Source organism: Caloenas nicobarica, chromosome 5 (assembly GCF_036013445.1).
Source record: "Caloenas nicobarica isolate bCalNic1 chromosome 5, bCalNic1.hap1, whole genome shotgun sequence".
Lineage (NCBI taxonomy): Eukaryota > Metazoa > Chordata > Aves > Columbiformes > Columbidae > Caloenas > Caloenas nicobarica.
In genome coordinates this window covers 41,061,681-41,080,982 of record NC_088249.1, presented here as the reverse complement: position 1 = coordinate 41,080,982, position 19,302 = coordinate 41,061,681, and the positions used below count along the sequence as shown (strand labels likewise).

At 45.8% G+C, this 19,302-nt stretch overlaps 1 protein-coding gene and 1 long non-coding RNA gene across 4 annotated transcripts; one reads left to right on the top strand and one right to left on the bottom strand.

Annotated features, from left to right (window-relative positions):
• Positions 1 to 1,531: 1,531 nt before the first annotated feature.
• Positions 1,532 to 3,361, bottom strand: LOC135989657 (uncharacterized). The gene is made up of 2 exons (XR_010606330.1): positions 3,294 to 3,361; positions 1,532 to 2,270 (listed from the first exon to the last, which is right to left on the bottom strand). It is a non-coding gene; the product is annotated as an uncharacterized LOC135989657 (long non-coding RNA).
• A 297-nt stretch (positions 3,362 to 3,658) lies between these two features.
• On the top strand, positions 3,659 to 19,299 carry ZFYVE19 (zinc finger FYVE-type containing 19). 3 transcript variants are annotated; one of them, XR_010606317.1, is made up of 12 exons: positions 3,684 to 3,818; positions 4,332 to 4,453; positions 6,190 to 6,243; positions 6,812 to 6,972; positions 8,221 to 8,366; positions 9,249 to 9,363; positions 9,933 to 10,142; positions 10,659 to 10,738; positions 11,435 to 11,539; positions 12,941 to 13,077; positions 14,493 to 14,827; positions 19,211 to 19,299. XR_010606317.1 is itself a non-coding variant. In XM_065636287.1 (11 exons), the coding sequence occupies exons 1-11, from the start codon at positions 3,765 to 3,767 to the stop codon at positions 14,557 to 14,559; spliced, it is 1,251 nt and encodes a 416-aa protein (XP_065492359.1). In that variant the 5' UTR covers positions 3,659 to 3,764; the 3' UTR covers positions 14,560 to 19,176. The 3 variants fall into 3 exon arrangements, 2 of the variants coding, with proteins under 2 accessions (XP_065492359.1, XP_065492358.1); XM_065636287.1 differs by lacking the exon at positions 19,211 to 19,299 and having other exon boundaries at positions 3,659 to 3,818; positions 14,493 to 19,176; XM_065636286.1 differs by lacking the exons at positions 14,493 to 14,827; positions 19,211 to 19,299 and having other exon boundaries at positions 12,937 to 13,063.
• Positions 19,300 to 19,302: the final 3 nt, after the last annotated feature.

Sequence of the window (19,302 nt, the reverse complement as noted above, 5' to 3'; positions counted from 1 at the left end):
ATAATTAGTCTTGCAACTTGTCCCTAGAAATACGGTTTTAAGCAGGTGTCTGAGACGTGGCAATGTGACTCGATCAGGGTCCTTTCTTTGTAAACCAGCCCTTCCTGCGGGCAAGCTGTAAGCCCTAAGGGCACACAGCCTGACTAAAGACTCCCATCTCATTTGTTTTGAAAACGTGAATTCAAGAGTAATGAGGTAGAAATGCATTCCTGAATGTACAGACAGGCTGAAATATAATGTGATAAATTCTCTCTTTCATAGGAAAGACTTTTCAGTCTGAGATCTAAAGGTTCCACTTTTCATGAGTTCTGTTAGGGGTCCTTGTTAACCGCTTTCCTTAGGGGATATGCATGTTGGCTGGAGCTTCCACACATGCTCCAAACAACCTCCTGACCTTCTGCAGATATCAAAACCTTCAGCTTTCCTCTGATTATTGCTAAAATCTCAGGTTTCCTACCAGCAGTCTTCACTTTAGTTATACAGTACTCATGTATAAATCTGTGGCCCACCAAACAGGAGAATGCAAGATATAAAACATCCTGATGAATGGCATCCTTCTTATAAAGACTGCTGCTCATTTTCACTCACAGTTAGTTGCAAATCTTAAATGGAGAAGCTGCAGAACTCACAAACACTTCTAAGAGCTTAGGTGTACCCAGCTGCACAGTGTAAGGGGACTTGAATCTGATAGTCAAAAATCCTCCCATGACAGGCACTGTCCATAAATAAAAATTATTTATAAGCTTGCTAATAACATTCATATTCTGAGATATATGAATTATGAGTGACCAGCCAGTAGGCACAATGGACAGTATAGCCAAAAGTTTAGGATTCAAATACTACCACAGGCAGATTTTGAGAGGTTCTAATGAAAGTTCAGCATTCACTTAACGCACCTTTGAAATCCAACATGTAAAGATTTAACCTTAAACAGAGGTATCTAGCAGTGATGTGTATATATATGTATTCCTACATACTTATATACCTTGTGACACAGAAGGGTATTACTTTAATTGCACATAAAACCAGATCTGTGCTAAGAAAGGTCCATTTCTGCAAGCCTGTGCATGTGGAAGAGACAAGAGCGCTTGTGCCCATATATTCCAATCCTACCTGGTTTGGGACTGTCCAGGTTCCTATCTGGGAGGCAAATCATGGCCTTTGAGTAGTACGCTTTTGTAATCTGCAAGAACCAGAACAGAGATCTCTCAATTACTGCTGTAAGAGAAAAACAGCCTGCAATTAAGTGCTACAGAAACACACCAAAAAATGTACTAATCATAGGGTTTTTCGGTGTTTAATTTAAAACACATTTCCCTTACGTAAGTAAATAACTGTGGTTGAGATGACGCTTGCATGTCTAGAACCCCAATGCCTAACAGAAAATAAGGGCAGCTTTTGGCATGCTGATAGTACAGCTAGTTCCTCATCTAGAAGAAGAAAATGAGCCTACTGATACCCTGTTTCACTGTGGTGATGATTTACCCTTTTTATCACACCGAATTGCAAGGAGAAACATTACAGCTGGGGAGACTTAGTAGGCAGCTGGCCGCATTTTTAATTAACTTGATGTTTTCCAGACCAAAAGTTTTACTTCTAGATGCATTCCATTATAGTAAGCAAGCCCCAAGATTATAAAAGCCAAGTCTAATACGCTGGGGCACAGTTTCACAACAAGTTAAAGAACACAGCATTTGCAGCTATAACTATGTAGGACTGAGAACGTACAACCTACTGTGCAACAACTGAGTTTGGCAAGAAGACATGAACCAAAGACTATCTAACCTCTCCTACACTTCAAACAGGAATTGAAAACCTTGTGGGCTAAGTCGTGACACAGGATTTTAATAATCGGAGTTCCCTTCATTATGTGAAACATCTGCAGGCAAAAGAAGAAATAAAGCAAAGCTGCTGCTGCTGTTCAGCTGCCCAAGGGCTGCCTGGTGCAGGAGCTGTAGCTGCGGGGGCCGGGCCCCCTCTGGTGGGCATCAGCGGGGGGACGTGGACCTGCCGCCTCCTTCACCAGCCAAGGGACAGGGAGGTCGTCTTCTACCCTGGTCACCAAATACAGCCGAAGTGCTTCGAACAGGTAAGTTCAGTTTCGACTGGCTCCCTCCCGTGCACCTCTGCCGGTGGCGCTCTCTGGATAGGAAGGTTCTTCGGGTCGCTGCTTGTATTTTGTGTTGCAGAACGGCACTCCAAATTACACCTGCCCATCGGTAGGTTGCACTGTAACATTGACTGAAATTTCCTCTTTTCCCACTGACCAGCTCAATAGCAAAAAAAGGGAAAAAAAAAGAAAAAGAAGTATTTTGAGTAAATTCCATTTTGTATTTATCTCAATCCCTGCTTTATGCCTACAGTGTGTGGAATTTCCAGGTGGTCCCTAATACAATTGCTGGATAGGTGCAAACTTCCGCTTCCAAGTTTTTTAGTTTTCCTTCTAATGTTCTTTACCATTAAAAAAACCCAAAAGCTTGAGACACCCCTCCCCTTTTTTTTCCCTTTAAATTTAGCTTTGTTCAGGTATTAATGAGTCTTACTTCCTTGAACAGATCAGTCAGTTTCCTAATTTAATTGTGTAGGTTTTTACAGTGTGGACTTACCTATTGAACTGGAAAGAATGCAAAATGTAATAGCAAACCCACACGATTAACAAGGTGACTCATGGGAACCAACAGTACCTAGAACTACACTCAGTAACTTTTTTTCTACCAACAGGGCAGGACATTCACTTCCAAAGGCATGCAGACAAACCCTGGCAGGAGCATTGCCTCGGGACAACGGGGGTTTAGCAGCTCAGCTCATTTCATGCTCTTCTGAACCAGGATCTCGTCACAGGTTTAGGTCAAAAACCAGTAACTTGAGTGCAGCCCTGTCAGGACTAGAGAATACGCTTTTTTCGCCTGTTAACACCCAATGACGGCTGGTGGGCACAAATGCAACACCCTGCTAACCACACCTGCTGTACCGGGAGGAGGGCACACACCGGCGCACGGGGCAGCGACGCTACACTGCAACCGTGGTAGCGGCTTAACTGCACAACGAGCAGCCGGTGAAGCACCGGGCCCCGCTCCCCCAGTCCAGAAGTGACAGCGGCCCCCGCCTCTGCGGGCACAGCGAACACCGAGAGCCGGGCCGGGCCAAGGGCGCCCCTGGCGGGCGGGGAGGCTGAGCAGCACCCGCCCGTGGCCTCGGCCCGGCCGCCCGCTGTGTGCCCATGGGCGAGGCGGGGCGCGGGAGAGGCGTTGCCGGGCCCCTTCCTCCCCGACCCACCGCAGGGCGCAGCGCACCAGCACACCGCACCGCCACCTCAGCCCCGCCGCCGCCGGGCCCCGCACGGCCCGCCCGGCGCGCTGCCTGCCGGGAAAGGGAGTCTCCCCGGGCCCCGGCCGCTCCGCGCCACCGGCACCAGACTACAGGTACCACAATGCATCGTGCGGCGGAAGCGGATGTGTTAATGTCCCGAGCAGCGACAGGCGGCTCCCGGCAGACAGGGGCGCCGCGCGGAGCCCTGGGCAATGTAGTTTACCCTCGAGAGCCGCCTGGCAGCTGGAGGCGGGGAGGGCCGTCAAAGGACTACAACTCCCGTCGGGCCGTGCGCCGCCGGGAGGGCGGTGCCGCGGCCTCCCCGTACTGACAGTCCCGGCTGGCTGCCGTGCCGCGGGTCTGCGGCTGCCCAAGGAGCTGAGGGGGGACTGCTGCGCTGGGCATTGCGGGGCCTGAGCGCTGGGCAGGGCGGCGGCCGCGCCTCCGGTAGCACCATGGATCGCCGGTGCTATGGGTGTGCGTCCAAGTTCTCTGTCTTCAAGAAAGAGGCAAGTCCGGCGGAGGGGGGCCCGGCCCGGCCCGGCCGGCCCGCGGGTGCCTCCCCCGCAGTGCGAGGGTCTGAGAGGGGAGCCGGGGCACGCTGCCCGGCCAGCGGCGTGGCCTGTTGTCCTTCCGTGCCCACTGAGTCCTCGTGGTGCCTGGTCTCAATATGTCTTCAAGCATCTGCGTTTACGGGGAAAAAAAAAAATGTCCTTGGATGTCATCCCTCTGATCCAATATTCGGTCATTGTCTAAGAGAATCCCCCACCACACTTTATTATGCTATGGGATGAAATGGTGTCACTGCTTCCAGCAGGAGTTATGTGCTGGTGCTCAAAGGCTCCTGAGAGCTTCTGTATCTCCAGCAGCAGCCAGTGGTACAGTTCTAAAAACCAGCACAACCCCAGCACTGCTGTTAGTGCCCCTGGGCACGGGTATCACTCCCACACAGCCAGAGCAGCGGGTGAGTGTGGGGACGGGGTGGTGAAGCCCTGTCCTGCCCCTCGCTTGTGTCTCCGCAGTGTGGGTGCAGGAGCTGCGGACGGTCGTTCTGCTCGGGCTGCCTCAGCTTCAGCGCTGTTGTTCCCCACCGTGGAAGCACTCAGCAGAAGGTGTGCAAGCAGTGTCACGGAAAACTAACTGGGTAAGATGAGAGTGTTTCTTCACCCAAAGGCAGCGTCCTGCTTTGTTTCTTCATCTCGTGTGCCCTCATGTTGCGTTGCAAATTTCTGTGTGAGAGCTGTGCAGTCCGAAGACAAGAATTAGGATTTGTGAGGCTGTTCTCTGTGGTGACAGTAGTCTGAAAGAAAGAAGTTTAAATCTTCGTGGATGGACACTGAATGCTTGTGGATACCTTGGCTATAGGAGACCAGGTTAACCTCTCCCATGTTTTTGCCTAGAAATCTATACTCCTTTGAAAGCACGGGCAGTATTTTCCAAGGTGTTGTAGTTGAACAGCCTGACAATAAGACGTTCCAAGTGTCATTACCTCTGTGGGCAAGCAGTGACACAAATCCTCATTGTTGAGAGGTCTCTGCTATGTGTAGCCTGAAGAGCTAAAATTTTGTAGCATAAAATTGGCTTGCTTTTAAAAGAAAAACAGTATTTGCAAACATAAGCTGCAAATTGACTGTTGAAAACAAAAAAATGTAATTCAGTAGCAGTATGGGTTATGCACATGAATGAGTAACACAAGAGCATAAGTGTACACCAGGACCCCTCTCTCAACCAATTCTTCTATGTCCTCTTCCTTCTCTTGCTTGTCTCTTAACCCTCTTCCCCACTTCTCCTATAGCAAGGAATTTTCACGAGCAAATGAGGAATTCAGTAGCTCTGCAGGTGTCTAAAGGAGAAGAGCTTCTCATTAGCAGAGGTCTTAATTTCAGAAGCACTGGCTCCTGAAAACTGTGTGAGCTATCGATGGTGAAAATACAGTATTCAGTCTTTCAGTTTTGAGATTTTCTGGTTTCCCTTTATAACTCCAAAGCCATTAAGAAAACAGGGCAACCTTTCTCCTTGTTTGGTTTGATCTCATCTGTTTAATACCAGTAATATAAAGTTACAGCAGAAAAAAAGTCCCCCCTGGCTGGATAGCAGGTAGGTAATACGTGTAGGCTGCAGCTGCATAAAGCTGCATATATTTTTGTTCTTCATGCAAATAGCTTTCAGAACAGAAACCTTAGAACTGGAAAGTGGTCCAATAGCATTGCATTCATTTGTTGCTATTCAGTCCTTAGCACAGCGTAGATGTGTTTGTAGCTGTGACTTCTAAGAACAAAATATGCTAACTACATTACATAAGTGCATAGTTTAGCAGCTCAACCTGAATATAGCAAAGTAGAAGACAGTTACACAAGATGTGTTTGTGGTGTGCAGTGCACATGTGTGCTAGGTGGTGTTATGATACTGGTGGTTATATAATAATGTTTGTAACATTTTGTTTAGCTTACGCATTGTATAATTCTGTGCTGGTTGCATGCCACAGCTCCTTTCAGAGCATTCTGCTGCATGGAAGCTAATTGCAGTGGGAGTCATACCTAACTACTCTGTCTGCTCTCTGAACTGGGAGTTGCAGGCTGTGAGAGGCAAGGGTGGTTCAGCCCCTCCTCCTCTGGGTCACTGGTGCCCGTATTAGATCACATTTTGTACAGATGCAAAAAAACTGGACCAAAGGACTAGAAATGAAGTCCCTGCTGTCCCAGGCAGCTATATTACTTTAATCCCTTCTATAAGCTGATCATTCTCCATATTAATAAGGTTATGAAAGGGGCTGTACCAGGAGATCAAGAAATGTATACTGGTTCCTCTTGAATTGAGAGACCAGATGGTTGAAGCATTGCCAGTATCTTGAGTTCAGAGAAATTGGTTTTTTTCTTCCAGAGAGGGATCTCAAAGCAATTCAGCAAAATGGTCACCACCAGAAAACTACAAAAAGTGAGTTGCACTTTCCAGTCAGACAGTTGTTTCTGCCACAGGGGAGCCTTCCAGGCCCTTGCTGCTCCCCTATAGAGACCAGCAGAGCAGAAGTGGGGGTTGTAATGCCAGTATTTGTCTGTTCAGAATTAGATTAAGGATGCGGCTTTTGTTTCATTGTTTTGTTTTTTCATTTGTTTCTTTGGGAGGTGGGGGAGTGTGCTCTTCTGAATAGACTCCCAGACAGCCACCTGTGTACATTTATCTGTGACTGATTTGGGCTGGCTCGGAAACAGGAGCCTGGTGGGGAAAAATTCCTTGTCTCCTTGGAAATGGTGCCAGGTGTGCTGCTCCTATGAGCTAAGATTTTCCTTACTTTTGGGAGTACCTCATTGTGAGTACCTCTCATTGTCCCAATATCAGAGAGCCTGGTACAGGAGGGAGTGGTTTCTGTTCTACACCAGCATTGTTCAAGCAGCCTGTTGGATTCACAGAGGATGTTTCATATCTCAGGGTTTAAACCCCTGTGCTCAGTTGCCATGTTTTGGGGGTTTTTTGTTTGTTTGGTTGTTTTTTTCCCTTGTCACAGGCGTGTGGCAGCTTTTGAGGCGAAGCAAAACCAGCTGAAAGAACAACAGAAGGCAGCTGCAAAACCCCCAGGTCAAGCAGCCTCTGGATACCAGAGGCTCTCAAAAGAGGACAGAGCTATTGCAGAGAGACTGGAGAGGCTCAGAGAGGAAAGGAAACCAAGTGAGTTTTGGAGGGTACCAGAGATACTTTGGGTGGGAACACTGCTACTTGGGAAATATGACATGTGGAGGGAGAGGGAGGGAGGTTCTGGGCTTTCAGAGCCTGTCTTTTTAGGGAACGGAAGGGTTAAAATTGGACAGAGTATCCATGTTCTGCTGCCACAATGACCAGATTCTACAGTGATTTTAATGTTCCAGTTTCTTTTTTGCGTCTTGGGGTTTCCCTTGAAACTGCATCTCAATTTTGGGGCCATGTCTTACCTGTAAAATCACTTCCGCATTTTCCGTTGTGTGGGGTAAGAGCCTATGTCAAGCCCAACAGGAGCAGAATGAAATTAGGGTCTTTGGCCAAACTATTTTGCAGGTGGTTTCCTGTGAGTCATTGTCCTCGACAACAGCAGTGCCAGTCTCTGTGGGATCATGTTCTGGCCAGCCTTGCCTCACAGAGGAGAAAAAGGACTCTTATCCCAGCCCACAGCTGTCAGGTTCTGTGACAGCCTTGTGGTGCTTGTGGGAGGATAAACAATTAAAAAAATTACATGTGATCTCTAAAACAGAAAGAACACACTGCAAAGCGGTTACCTGATTATCATAGAATCATTTAGGTTGGAAGGATCCTTAAGATCATCAAGTCCAATCTTAAACCTAACACTGCCAAGTCCACCACTAAACTATGTCCCTGTGTGCCACATCTACATGTTTTTTGAATACCTTCAGGGATGGTGACTCTATGACTTCCCTGGGCAGCCTGTTCCAATGCTTGATAGCCTGTTCAGTCAATAAATTTTTCCTAATACCAAATCTATAGCTCCCCTGGTGCAACTTGAGGTCACTTCCTCTTGTCCTGTTATGTGGCAGGGGAGGGTTTCAGTCTGATATGCCTAGGATTACATTAAGAGACATGGGAGCAATGAACGGTGCTGCCTAAATGACACTTATTTCTCTGCCTGTGCCTGGTATCCCGAGTCAGCTGATTGCCAAATGACATTACCCTAATACTGACCTAATAGCCAGGAGATAAACTGTGGAGGAGGCAAGGACTCAGAAGAAGAGGACAGCAGTCAGCATTAGGCTCGTTTCTGAGTCACTGCAGTGTGACCCTCATTCATGTCAGGGGCTGAGGGAGGTTTTTGCTCAGGTTTTCAAAGTCTGATTCCAAAAAGAAATACAGTTTTAAGAAAAAAAAAAAATTAAGGCTTTTGTTTCCATGACAGAGTAATCTCCTGCTTTCTGTTATTTGGAATTGCAGAGTCCATCCCCACTCAGGCTGAGATTGAAGCGAGGCTGGCTGCCCTGAAGGACGACTGCTGGGGACCTGTTCCATCTACGCAGGAAATGGAGGACCGGTTGGCTGTCCTGCAGGGAAGAGATCCTCCTTCCCAGGCTCCCAGACCTGTAAGCTCCCTCAGCGTTTTAGCCAGCAATGTATTCTGAGCTGACACAGTAACTAGTGTGCCAGCATGTTAGCTCTTATTCCTTTTTCAGCTTTTTTGTGTCCAAGTGCCTCCCTTCAGAAATCTCTATTTCCCATTTATGTCATTGCTCTAGAAGCAAATGGCCAGCCTCTACCAGTTCACTGCTTCCATTTGAATGCTGTGTGTTCCTTTATGTCAACTGTAGTTCATGTCTTTATTTTTAACAATAGATGCCAAATTTTTTTGCTCTCAACCCATTTGGGTGCTTAAGTGGTCTGATATTTTTTCAGAGCTGTTTGTGTTTGGGGCTTAGCAGCCCCGCCTTCTAATTGTAGTTCTTACTGCATCCTAGCTGAGCAAAATCCTGTTAATTATTCCAGAAATGGAAGCACAGAGTGGTTGCTGATTGAAGTGGAATGAGTTGAATATATGCCTTCAAAGCCCATATGAATGATCATGTCCCTGAGAAACTGTTGCTCCTTTTTCAGCAGTGCTGCACACCTGGCTGTTATCACAGGCCTTGGTGGTGCTGCTGGCTGGCACTGTTGAGAGTGGCACTCTGTTTACATTGATGGTAGTGGCAGAGCTGGGGTTGGGAGCCAGCAGCAGGTACTCCTATACATTCAGTACCACTTTGCCGTGTTTGAGTGACTGCTTTTAGAGTTGTGCACATTCCACACCTCTGAGAATGAAGCACAGGAAGACTTACACCAGACAATTGTAAGGTGAGGCTCTCAAGATCAGTGGATGCATGTTTTTATGCTGCTCCAACCTAGGTGATCTTGGTTACCACACTTTTCCTTTGATTGAATATGCCACTTTCCTCTCATTTGCCTTTTCCCATGCCCTCCTTGTTTCTTAGGTACACCAGCCTCCTGATACCAGAAGTCTGGTCCAGCAGACAGATGACCTGTTAACTCAACTGTCTGAGGAAGTTGCCATTGATGAGCATTACAGACCAAGAGTCCAGCCTCAAGGTATCTATTTTGGCTCCCAAAGACCTGTTTCTGTCTAATAATGTATGTGCTATAGTGAGAAGGGAACATGTGCCTCCCTGTCTGGCTTACAGGTGAGCTGGGTGTCCAGTTTGTCCTCATGACTTATGTCCCTTTTTACACAAATAAACCAAGAGCAGCCGTCTGACTCCATACTGGGTCTCGTTGTCTTTGCTTGTGAGATGTTTCCTCCTTCTTGGGGTTGTATTATTCAGATTGCTCCCCTCTGTTTCCCCAAAGTGACCCTTCCCTGGGGAGGAGCTGTTGCTTCTCCTAAGACACCTGTACTCTGTTACAAAGCATCAGAATCTGGGATACTGTTATCTTCCTAGCTGCGGTGCTTTCTCTGTAATCTCACTGCAAACCACAGATTAGTTCACTTTCTTCTCTTCATGTGCAGCGTGAATCCTACTGTGGCGTGTCTTCTCCCTTTATTACCCAGATTAATGGAGAGCAGCAAGCTGCTCTTGTACCATTGCTGCAGTCGTGTTTTCTGTGCCCAAGGAACGTGGCTGCTGAGTCACCAGCATGTTCTGTGTGTCTGTTTGCAGCTGTTAGTAGCCAAAGTCTGAATGATCTCAATCGGGAAAGTGAAGATTGTGTTTGCCCTGCAAATCTGGACCTAAAACAGCTAGAGGAAGAGAAGAATAAACTTCTGGCAGAAGCTGCTGCTGAGCTGCGGGAAGAGAACACTAGGCAGGAAAAGATCCTACAAGTTGCCAAGAGACTGGCAGCACTCAAAGGCGAGGACCCAGAGAAAGGTGAGTAGCAGATGAGAATACAGTGCCAAGAGAGGAAGCAAGTTCCTGTGACAGACTTATTTATTTTCTGAGAGGTGTTTATCCATTTAATTCCTCTGTTCTGCAAGCAACAGACTGAGATTTGGTTCTGTCTGTGAAGTTGTACGTGTTGGTTCATCATGAAGTCAGCATGAGAGATCTTAGTTGAGGGTAAAGGCTGGAGCTGTAAGGTCAGACTGCTTTGTCTTACACCCTTCTTTGAGATAATTCGCTGGAATTATTACCCTCTGGTGACGTTAACAAAGCCTTTAAAAGCAAAGCTCTGGTTTTGGTCGGGATTTTTTCCCCTCCCTGTTGCAATATTAAAAACAAACAGTAATGGCAATTTTGAGGAGTCCCTATCTGAAAAGGATCTGTCTGTGCCAGAGCCAGAACGCCAAAACCAGCTCACACCACAAAGGATTGCCTCTGGCACATCAGTGGGCCCAAGGTTTGAGGCAGGTGTGGGTCACAGTCTCCTGTCTCTTACTCCTGCAGTTTCACTGGAAACCTATAAACTCCCTGACAGTGACGAGGAAGTGGCTGAGGAGGAAGCTATTCGCAGGGTGCTAAAGCAGGTCAGAAGTGGCAGCTGTGGCCTTGTTTGTTCTCCCCTCAGTTGTTCCCAGTGTGTATGTTACCCAGTGAGTGTGCAAAGGATGTGTTTCTCTTCCTGGGCCAAGCTTCATTCCTTCCCCTCCTAGTGCTTTTGCAATCCTAGCTCTCACGGGCCATTCAGCTACAAGCAACTGACATCACTTCTAGTCTGTCACTTGGTCTTTCTAATTCACGCTTAGCGTCTCTTGTGGTGTCTCCTTTCCAGCCCCGCTCTGCTGGTGCTTTGTTGCTTCTTGTTTCATCATTTTCCCACCCAGCTCGAACATGGATGATGAGATGTGTGCTGTTTAGCACAGCTTATGCCTAGATTTGTCTCTAAAACATCTATGAATTGTCTTGCAGGCAGACACGGGCTTTCTGTGCTCAAGTTTCTGCCTGGTTACAGACCCCACACACATGATTAGCATGATGTTCAGGGTCTGCTGATAGCTGCACTGCAAAGCAGGGTGTGTTAGCTGAAAGCCCCAGCTGCTGCACTGGCTGTTCACGATGTACACAGAGTGTTCAGAGTGCAGACAGAGCAAGCTCACACCTGTCTGGATAACAGCAGATGAATTCAGACTTATCATCTGTCACTGCATGAGAGGTTTAGAGCCTAGAATGGGACTCCCAACTGTGTTTGAAACAAGAGGCTTATTGCTTTCTGTTGTTATCAGCTCACAGAGGAAGCAGCCCTGGATGAAGCAAGTGGATTCAACATTCCTCCTGATCAGACCATCCAACCTTTGCAACAGAACCTACATAAGAAAGCAAAGCAAAAGGTCAGTGAGCTGATCAAGATCTCTTGAAATGACATGTTCTGGGGTCTTTAGGAGAGTATAGTTCTGCAGAAAAAGTTTGTTGTATCCTAGGCTTGATGAAGGAAAAAAAATCAAAACCAAAACAAACAAAAAACCCAAGCAGCTTCTGCAGAGCAGGCAAGCCAAGTGTCTTCTGCAGGGCTGACCAGCCCTGAGCACAGCTGTGAATCATCCTTGTACTTTTAAAAGGAATTGCTCCCTAGAATACATTTCCTTTCGGACTGGCTTTCTGCTGAATGGGGTGGTCCCCTCTAAACCCAGAGAAGGTAGCATAGACCTCGCAAGATGGATATTGAAGAAGGAATTTTTAACTTGCCAATATAATTAGACCAAGAAGGCCACTGTCTAGTACTGTACAGTCTGAACTAGGAGAAGTGGGAGGTTTGCCAGTGCTTTCAGCATGTGCAGAGCAGAACCTCTAGATAGTAATCGACTGTCTGTTCTCATATAACCTCAGAGGAAGGAATCAGTAACAAGATATCCTATGCTCAGAATGGATTCCAGCCTATTATGGAAGTACATACACCTTCTCTAATGTACAAGAGTTAAATGGACCTGTGACTCACAGACACCTGACACGCCTGTCCACAGTGGAAGAAACTATTTAATTGTAAGCATTATTGAAGACATCCAACTCATAGGTGTGCCACCTTGCGCTTCTGGGCTTACTGATGTAAAAAATAGTGCTGTCTTATTCCTGTGTTGGGAAGCTGCCTTTGCCAGTGCCCAGGCAGTGTGTCCAGGTGTGTGTATGGCTGTGCAGTTCCACAAGAGTTCTCTGTAGAGCAGGAAGAGACAATAGATGGCCTTATTGATATATTTTAGATTATTATTTCAGAAGATCTTTTTGGCCTGACCTCAGGTACAAATCAATTGTAGGGGCCTTTTGGCAAATCACTTCTTTTGTTCTCCGGTTTCCTTTCTATAATAGGGAGAAAACACCCCTCTCCACCTCCTCACTGCTTTCCCTTCCCACATAACTGCGGTCAGCAAAACTGCCATTGCAGCAGGGATTGTCAGTCACTTGGTATTACTGTGGTGCCTGCCAGAAGACCTGGGCTTCATGCCCTTAACACAGTATGGACAATGTTGGTGTATATTGCTGAAGACACTAAAGGAGGGTGAATACCTGTTTACCTTCTGAGCGACATAGACTCATGAGGAAATGATAGAGAGTACCTTGGGTTTTTATTTAACAATCTAGATACGTATGGAGCCTATTCTTGGGCTCTGGGCAAGTTCACCTCATACACTTAGGATCAACATGTCATTGTGGCTGTCATGCATTACAATTAAAGTCCTGTATTGACTCTGCTGGGGTTTGAATTCTGTCTCTCTGTTTTCTTTGTGAATTGGAGCCAGACTCCAGCAACCACAGTTTTTGCCAGGGCAGATGACAGTGATGAGGATGAGTTACCATGGTGCTGTATCTGCAACGAAGATGCCACTTTGCGCTGCCATGGCTGCGATGGGGACCTCTACTGCCAGCGCTGTTTTCGGTAAGTCTCACAATTCCTCTTGGTCTGAGAGGTGGGTCACAGGTAAGCTTGGCTGCTTTTGTTTGTTGTTCCTGTTGGGCAGCAAAGTGGACGGTAGAAGGGAAGATTTGAGGAACCCTGATCTGAGCTGAATGCTATATTATGGAAATACTTTGTGCAATCAGTAGTTATCCCAGGCTTCAGGGACTAAACTGGCCATAGGCAGAAATGTTCTGTCTGTACCACTCCAGTGTATGTTTGGGCTCATTGTCTAAGTGTTCTCTGGAGCAGCTGATGTGCTGCGTTGCATGGGATGGGATAAGCGAGACCATTGTTCAGTGACTCCTATGGCTTGTTAATGACATTGATGGATGATCTGAGCTGGATTCCCATAAGAGGGAAGATGAAATAGTATAAATTCCTGACGCGTTTCTTAGGTTGAGACTCTGCAGTTTTAAACCATATAAAAAAATCTTTGTTCAAATATATATGGGCAAATATATATGACTTTTTTCAGTCAGGCCTCGTAGCAGCTATAGTCTTGGTTCTTACACATCTGTAGCTTGATTTTTGACAAAAGCATTGCATGTCTCAGATTTAGAGGCTTAATTTCTTTGAATACAAAGCTATTCCTCACAGCTTCTGTGGCTTCTCTTTTTCTTATCTCAAAAGTATTGGGTAGTTGGCTGGGTTCTCAGATGAGTGCCGAATGACGTTTAGACAGCAGGATGCTAAGAATCTGGTTGGGATACTAAGATATGCTTTTTTGTATATTCTCTCATTTCCTGCAAATGTTTTTGTAGAGAGATGGAAATGGAGTGGGGAAGAACATATGAAAATGGTAAGAAAACATATGGCTGACAATGTTAGGTGATTAAAACCAAAACAAACAAAAGTATCAGACAGCAAACATCAGTTAAAGCAGAATCAGCAGTCTGGCAGGTGAGCAAGTGTCTTTGTTGCGTGCTGCAGATGCAGGCTTGTGTCTTACTCGACACTGCCTGCTGCTGAGCATGGCTAAGACAGCTGCCAATACACTGCATTTTAGCCTCAGCAGCTATTTTTCAGGTTTGTGTGAAGCAGACTGTCATTTTGACTGTTATCACAGGAGTTGCTAACGGGCTTGGAAATCAGAGACATGGTGCTGAAAATGAGCCACCAGTTTCATGAATCTCTCAAAGAGGGAAAGAGAGGAACCTGTTGTCATTTCCCATTCCGGCAGGCAAAGATGAGCAGACCTTTCCACAAAGCACCTCAGAGGTTTCTGTTACAAGCAAATATCTTAAGTAGTCTGTGTCTGCCAGTCAGGTCCTCACAGCCAACCCCTGGGATAGGTTTCTAGTTAAGGGCTGCTGGGAGGCATCTGGTGCAGTGGCTAAGGGTGAGTTCCCTGCCTGGGGATTTACTTCTGACCACACTTTGTGTTTGCTTCTCAGGGAAGGCCATGATGAGTTTGACCTGAAGGACCACCACACCTCCCGCTATCATCTTCCTTGCAAGTAGGAGCGATCAGACTCTTCATGGGCAGAAAAGGAGATGGAGAATGGGAAAAACGATGAGTTGGCCAGATGGGAAGCGTCCGAGTGGATTTGCAACCAAAACGGGTGATGTTTTGGACAGTTAAAGGACGTGCTGTAATCTGAGAGAGGCTTGGAGGGCGTGCGACTGTCCTCACAAATTCAACCAGAGAAGTGCAGGGTTTGCTGTGCATGCTTGGGGATAAATGAGGACTTGATGTGAGGAGGTGGATCCAAGTCTGTGAATACAGACGGTAAGGCAATGCGGGTAGCTGTAAAGGTGTGTGCTCAAGGCAGTACTGACTGGCTGATAAGTAACTTCCTGCTTTTGCTAACAGCTTTACATGCTGGTTCAACAGGCAGCAAAGCACTTTGCACTAGTAAAACTGTCTACGTCGTGATCACGTGTGTGATGAGAACTTCCAAAGCATAATAAAAAACTACTACATGGCCACCTGTGGTTAAAGTCTGTCCTGGAAATGCCCGATAGCTCTTTAAAAAGTGTTACCCTCTTGTAATGGTATCTTAGTCTGAAGTGGCTTAGGGAAGGAAATGAAAGGTCATGAAGTCATGAAAAATGTTTCTGTGGTGTGGCTGGAAAAGGTGCAGGGGCTACTCTGCCTTGATGGGCAGTGTTGCTCACATACTCAAAGGCTTCTTTGTAAAGGTCATCTGCCAGTGGTGCACAGCATTGTGATCTGCTGTGCTGAGGTTCCATGTGCGCTGTAAGAGCAGCATGTTAGTCTGAAAGGGTTGTGTATTAGTCTGAAAGTGGGGTTTGGCTCTGTTTATTATTTGGTCCCCTGGTGGGGAAAAAAGGGTTACCTGTGTGATAGTCTTCATGTGGCTGTGAGAGAACCTCAGTTTAATATGCTCATATCCTTCCCTGGAGACAGTCCAGATGCAAGTGGCCCTTGCCAGTGACCAAAGCACGCAGAATCACTACGAAGACCTGACTAAGCTTGCCCTGAATTGGCTCTAATATCTCATCAGGATGAGCTCTTCCCAGGACTATAATGTGTCTTCTGAGACAGCTGTCTAAGGTTAACAAATTCCAATGGCAAAAAAAAAACCCCAAGGATTTGCCTTTGATGGGGAATTTCCAATGAATCTTGCCTGTCTGGTTTGACAGTGCCACTCCCAGCTCTCTGCCCTGCCCTGTGCTTGAGGTCACTGCCTCCGTAGATGGGTTTACAAAACAGCATTTGCTGCACCTCAGCCATCCTTGATCAGAGCACAGCGAAGAAATTAAACTACTGTTGAAGATGGGTTAGTGCTGACATGCTGGACTGGATCAGGCCTTTCAACAGAAGCCTGTGTCAGACAATGTGGAATAGTAATACTGCAGGTTAACACACTAAAAACTGCAAGTGTAACCAGCAGTGCCATCAAAACCCTTTGTTAGAAAGGGGTGGCAAAACCCGATTCTTGTGGGGATCTTCTTTCTCCTGGCAGTCCGTGCTTCGCTAGTGCCTGTCTCTTTGGGATGGGTAGACAGGAAAACTACTTGAGTTGTTCTGATGCAACAGCTCACAATGAGATCTGTGTTACACAAGATTTAACTAGAGTTACTGCCTAAGGAGCTTGCAGTCTTAAAAATGAAAACAAAGTGCTGTTCTGGCTTTGTGTTATTGTCGAAATGACACTTTTTCATTGCTATTTGACCCAAATAATTAGTCTGATAGCAAGACAGTCCAGTTCTGTTAAATCCTTTTGTGTTTTGCATGTACAGGAGAAGATGCTAGTACCTGTTCTTATATACCTTCTAAGACCGATCCGCTCCTTTGGGCTTCAGCCTGTGCCCTTTCCAAGCAGTTAACAGACACTTTTAATTCTTGCTTTATAGCTGTGCTTTTTTTTTTTAATATCTTAGCATGAGCTGGTGTGTTACGTGCAACATTTTCAATGCTTCATCAGCCACAACCGAACTGTGAGCTCCTTGTGCAGCTGTCAGCTTGTGTCTGGTAAGCCCTGCCCTGTTCACAGCAGCAGTAAAGGAGCAGGTTACAGCTGGAAGCAGTTTATGTAGTTTCCCAGATTGGTTTCTGTGGGGTCATCCCAAGGAATCCAGAAACGCACCCAGCCTAATACCTGAATAGAACTTAGTCATACATGGAAGAGTCTCTTCAGTCATACACGCACACGCTGATGCTTTCCTCGCACCACTAATAGGCATTTTTGTGGCTGCTGAGCTTTCTGCATGTAATTGGCCATTTTAGTGGCAGCCCAGTCACTTTCCCCTGAAAGACTGTTCCTGCTGTAGCTGTTACCTCAGTGACCTGCATGGAGGAGGGGGCAGAAGGGGTATCTAGATCCTCTCTGCAGGAAGCAAACCTCACTGAACCTGTCACTGTGACAGAGGAATGCTGTGTGACCTTTAAGTGGGCAGTGCACTTCTAAGCTGTGTTGCTTACTCTCTGTCCTTGTCTTTGAAAAGGTGCTGGTGAATGAGTAAAGATACAGTAAACAATTGGTTCCTGAGAAGCCAGATCAACTTCAAGTCACAGCTGTTCAAGGATTTGGAGAGTTTGGTATCTTCAACAGAATCAGCTTCTTTGCTTCTGTCTTTGTAGCATGCCATGAGGGCACAAGAAGATTTTCTTTCCCTCTCAAAATATTTTGTATGTAAACTATCAAATGTAGGCTCCACCCCAAAAAGAATTAAACATAATGATAACACAAGATTGAACTCAGATTAGTTTACAAAGAGAGGTCTCAGCTTAGTTAAGCTGCATTAACTTGCATTTGCTGTGAGCAAATTGCATGAGCACGTGTTGTCTCTGGTGGTGTAAAATGGTCATGTGTCTAAATGTTTTTAAAGGCAATGTCTTAATCATAACTAAGGGAAAATGGCATTAAAGGTTTTTTATATGTACACCTTCATAAGCCTTCAATTAGAAAAGCACATGAACTTTCATACATTCAGAGTTATCTCAATATAATAAGGAGGGCAAGGTTTCTTTAAAGAACCATTCTTACCGAGTATCTGCATACCAAACATTACAGCCTGATGCTAGTGGTGGTGCTGAGAAACACCAAAGTTAACTGGAAGCTGTTTTGGTGGGGGTTTTTTAATAAGTAAGTAAATAAAATTAGTCTATCCTTATGGTCTAGGCTGAGAACAGCCAAAATGCAAGTATGATTTACCACTTCTAAGAACTAGAAAAAAAATAATTTGCTCTGACTTAATGTTGCTTTTTCTTCTGCATCATGTTCCCCATGATCACACTGTGCTTATTTGAAGCAGTCTCCTGTGGTAGTGATGTCCTTATGTATCAGAACCAACTACACATCACAGGGACTGCAGTTTATTCTTTTTCTGCTGCTTGCAGAATAAGCACAAAGACAACTTCTGTCAAGCAGAGTTTCAAGAACCTTTTTTTTCCTGGGTTTTAACAGTGTCTGCCTTAAAGCATAGACAAAAATTCTCTTTGCATCACTCCGTATTGATGGAGTACAGAACAGTGCTGGGGTGGAGAAAATCTATCTCTTGGGTCAGATGAGTGGCATCTTGGGTCTCTGTGCTGTCACAGCTCAGCAGAATAAAACAAAGCTTCTTGGTAGGGTACGTAATTAATCTGGACTCCTGTGCACTACTGTGCTGCAGCTGATTACAGCTCTAGTCTAGGGCACTCAGCTCATGGCCTGTCCACCCAGACTAATGTATTTAAGATATTACTAGTCCAGCCTGAGAGTCCTTGTTTGTCTCTGTTAGTAACCTACATGTCCCTTTTGTTCCAGAGTTGGCCTCTCCTGTCCCTGTCTGACAAAACCCATATTCGAAAGCTAGCCTTGAACATACTGGTACATAGAGAGCCTCTCTGGATGTGACTCCGCAACTCATTTCTTGTGTTTGAGTGGCAGGCATGAGAGGCTAGGGGCAGGACATAATGTGAGAGCCCGCTCCGCCTAAGCAATCACCCTCCATTTGCTTTCTTATTTCCCAGCCACATGTGTCAAGTTACTGCCTTGCTGAGAGGCTGGATGTAGTTTCCTCTGTGTTTTTCCAGCCACAAGCTAGTTATAGCCAGAAGAGTTTGTGCAGCAAGACAATGTGTCCTACTTCACTTCTCATTTGTGAGACCTACCTGTCTGCAAAAGACTCACTCTGAGATGCTCCATGCAGGGAAATGGGGAGCAGGTATTTTTTCACTTTGGTTTTTTTTTACTGTCTAAAAAGAGAGCAAAATAAGCCGTGCACAGCTGTTTTTCTCTGTTTTAATATACAAAATATGATTTTTTTCAACATATTTTTAAATTATGAGGAAAAAATCATTCCCAGACCTTACTCCTTTAGAAGATGCTTCTAAATCATTAAGTCCTAAATTCCACAAAAAGGAAAATCAATTTTTTTTCATTAGCCTTACCAGCCATTTCACTAACTTCCCCTTATGTAGATCAGATGCACTCGAACATTTTCCTTCCATCCTACTGTGTATTTTCTCCCCAACCTTCATGAATAACAGAGACTTAATAAGACGTATAAAGTACGTGCAATGCTGTGGAGTCAGGTACAGCGGTAACAGGCAAGAGATCACAGCGGGGTCCCAGCCACACCGAAACAGGGTGCAGCTTAACAGTAACTGATTTTCCATGTTGTTGAATGAGTGATAATGAATGTCTTGTTTTCCTTGCAGTGAATGGAAAGAAAGAAGTCTTGATGAGCTCCTGAGAACTGTATTCAGTGCTCCTCAGCCAGCATGGAAATTCCTAGAAGAAACTAAAGGAA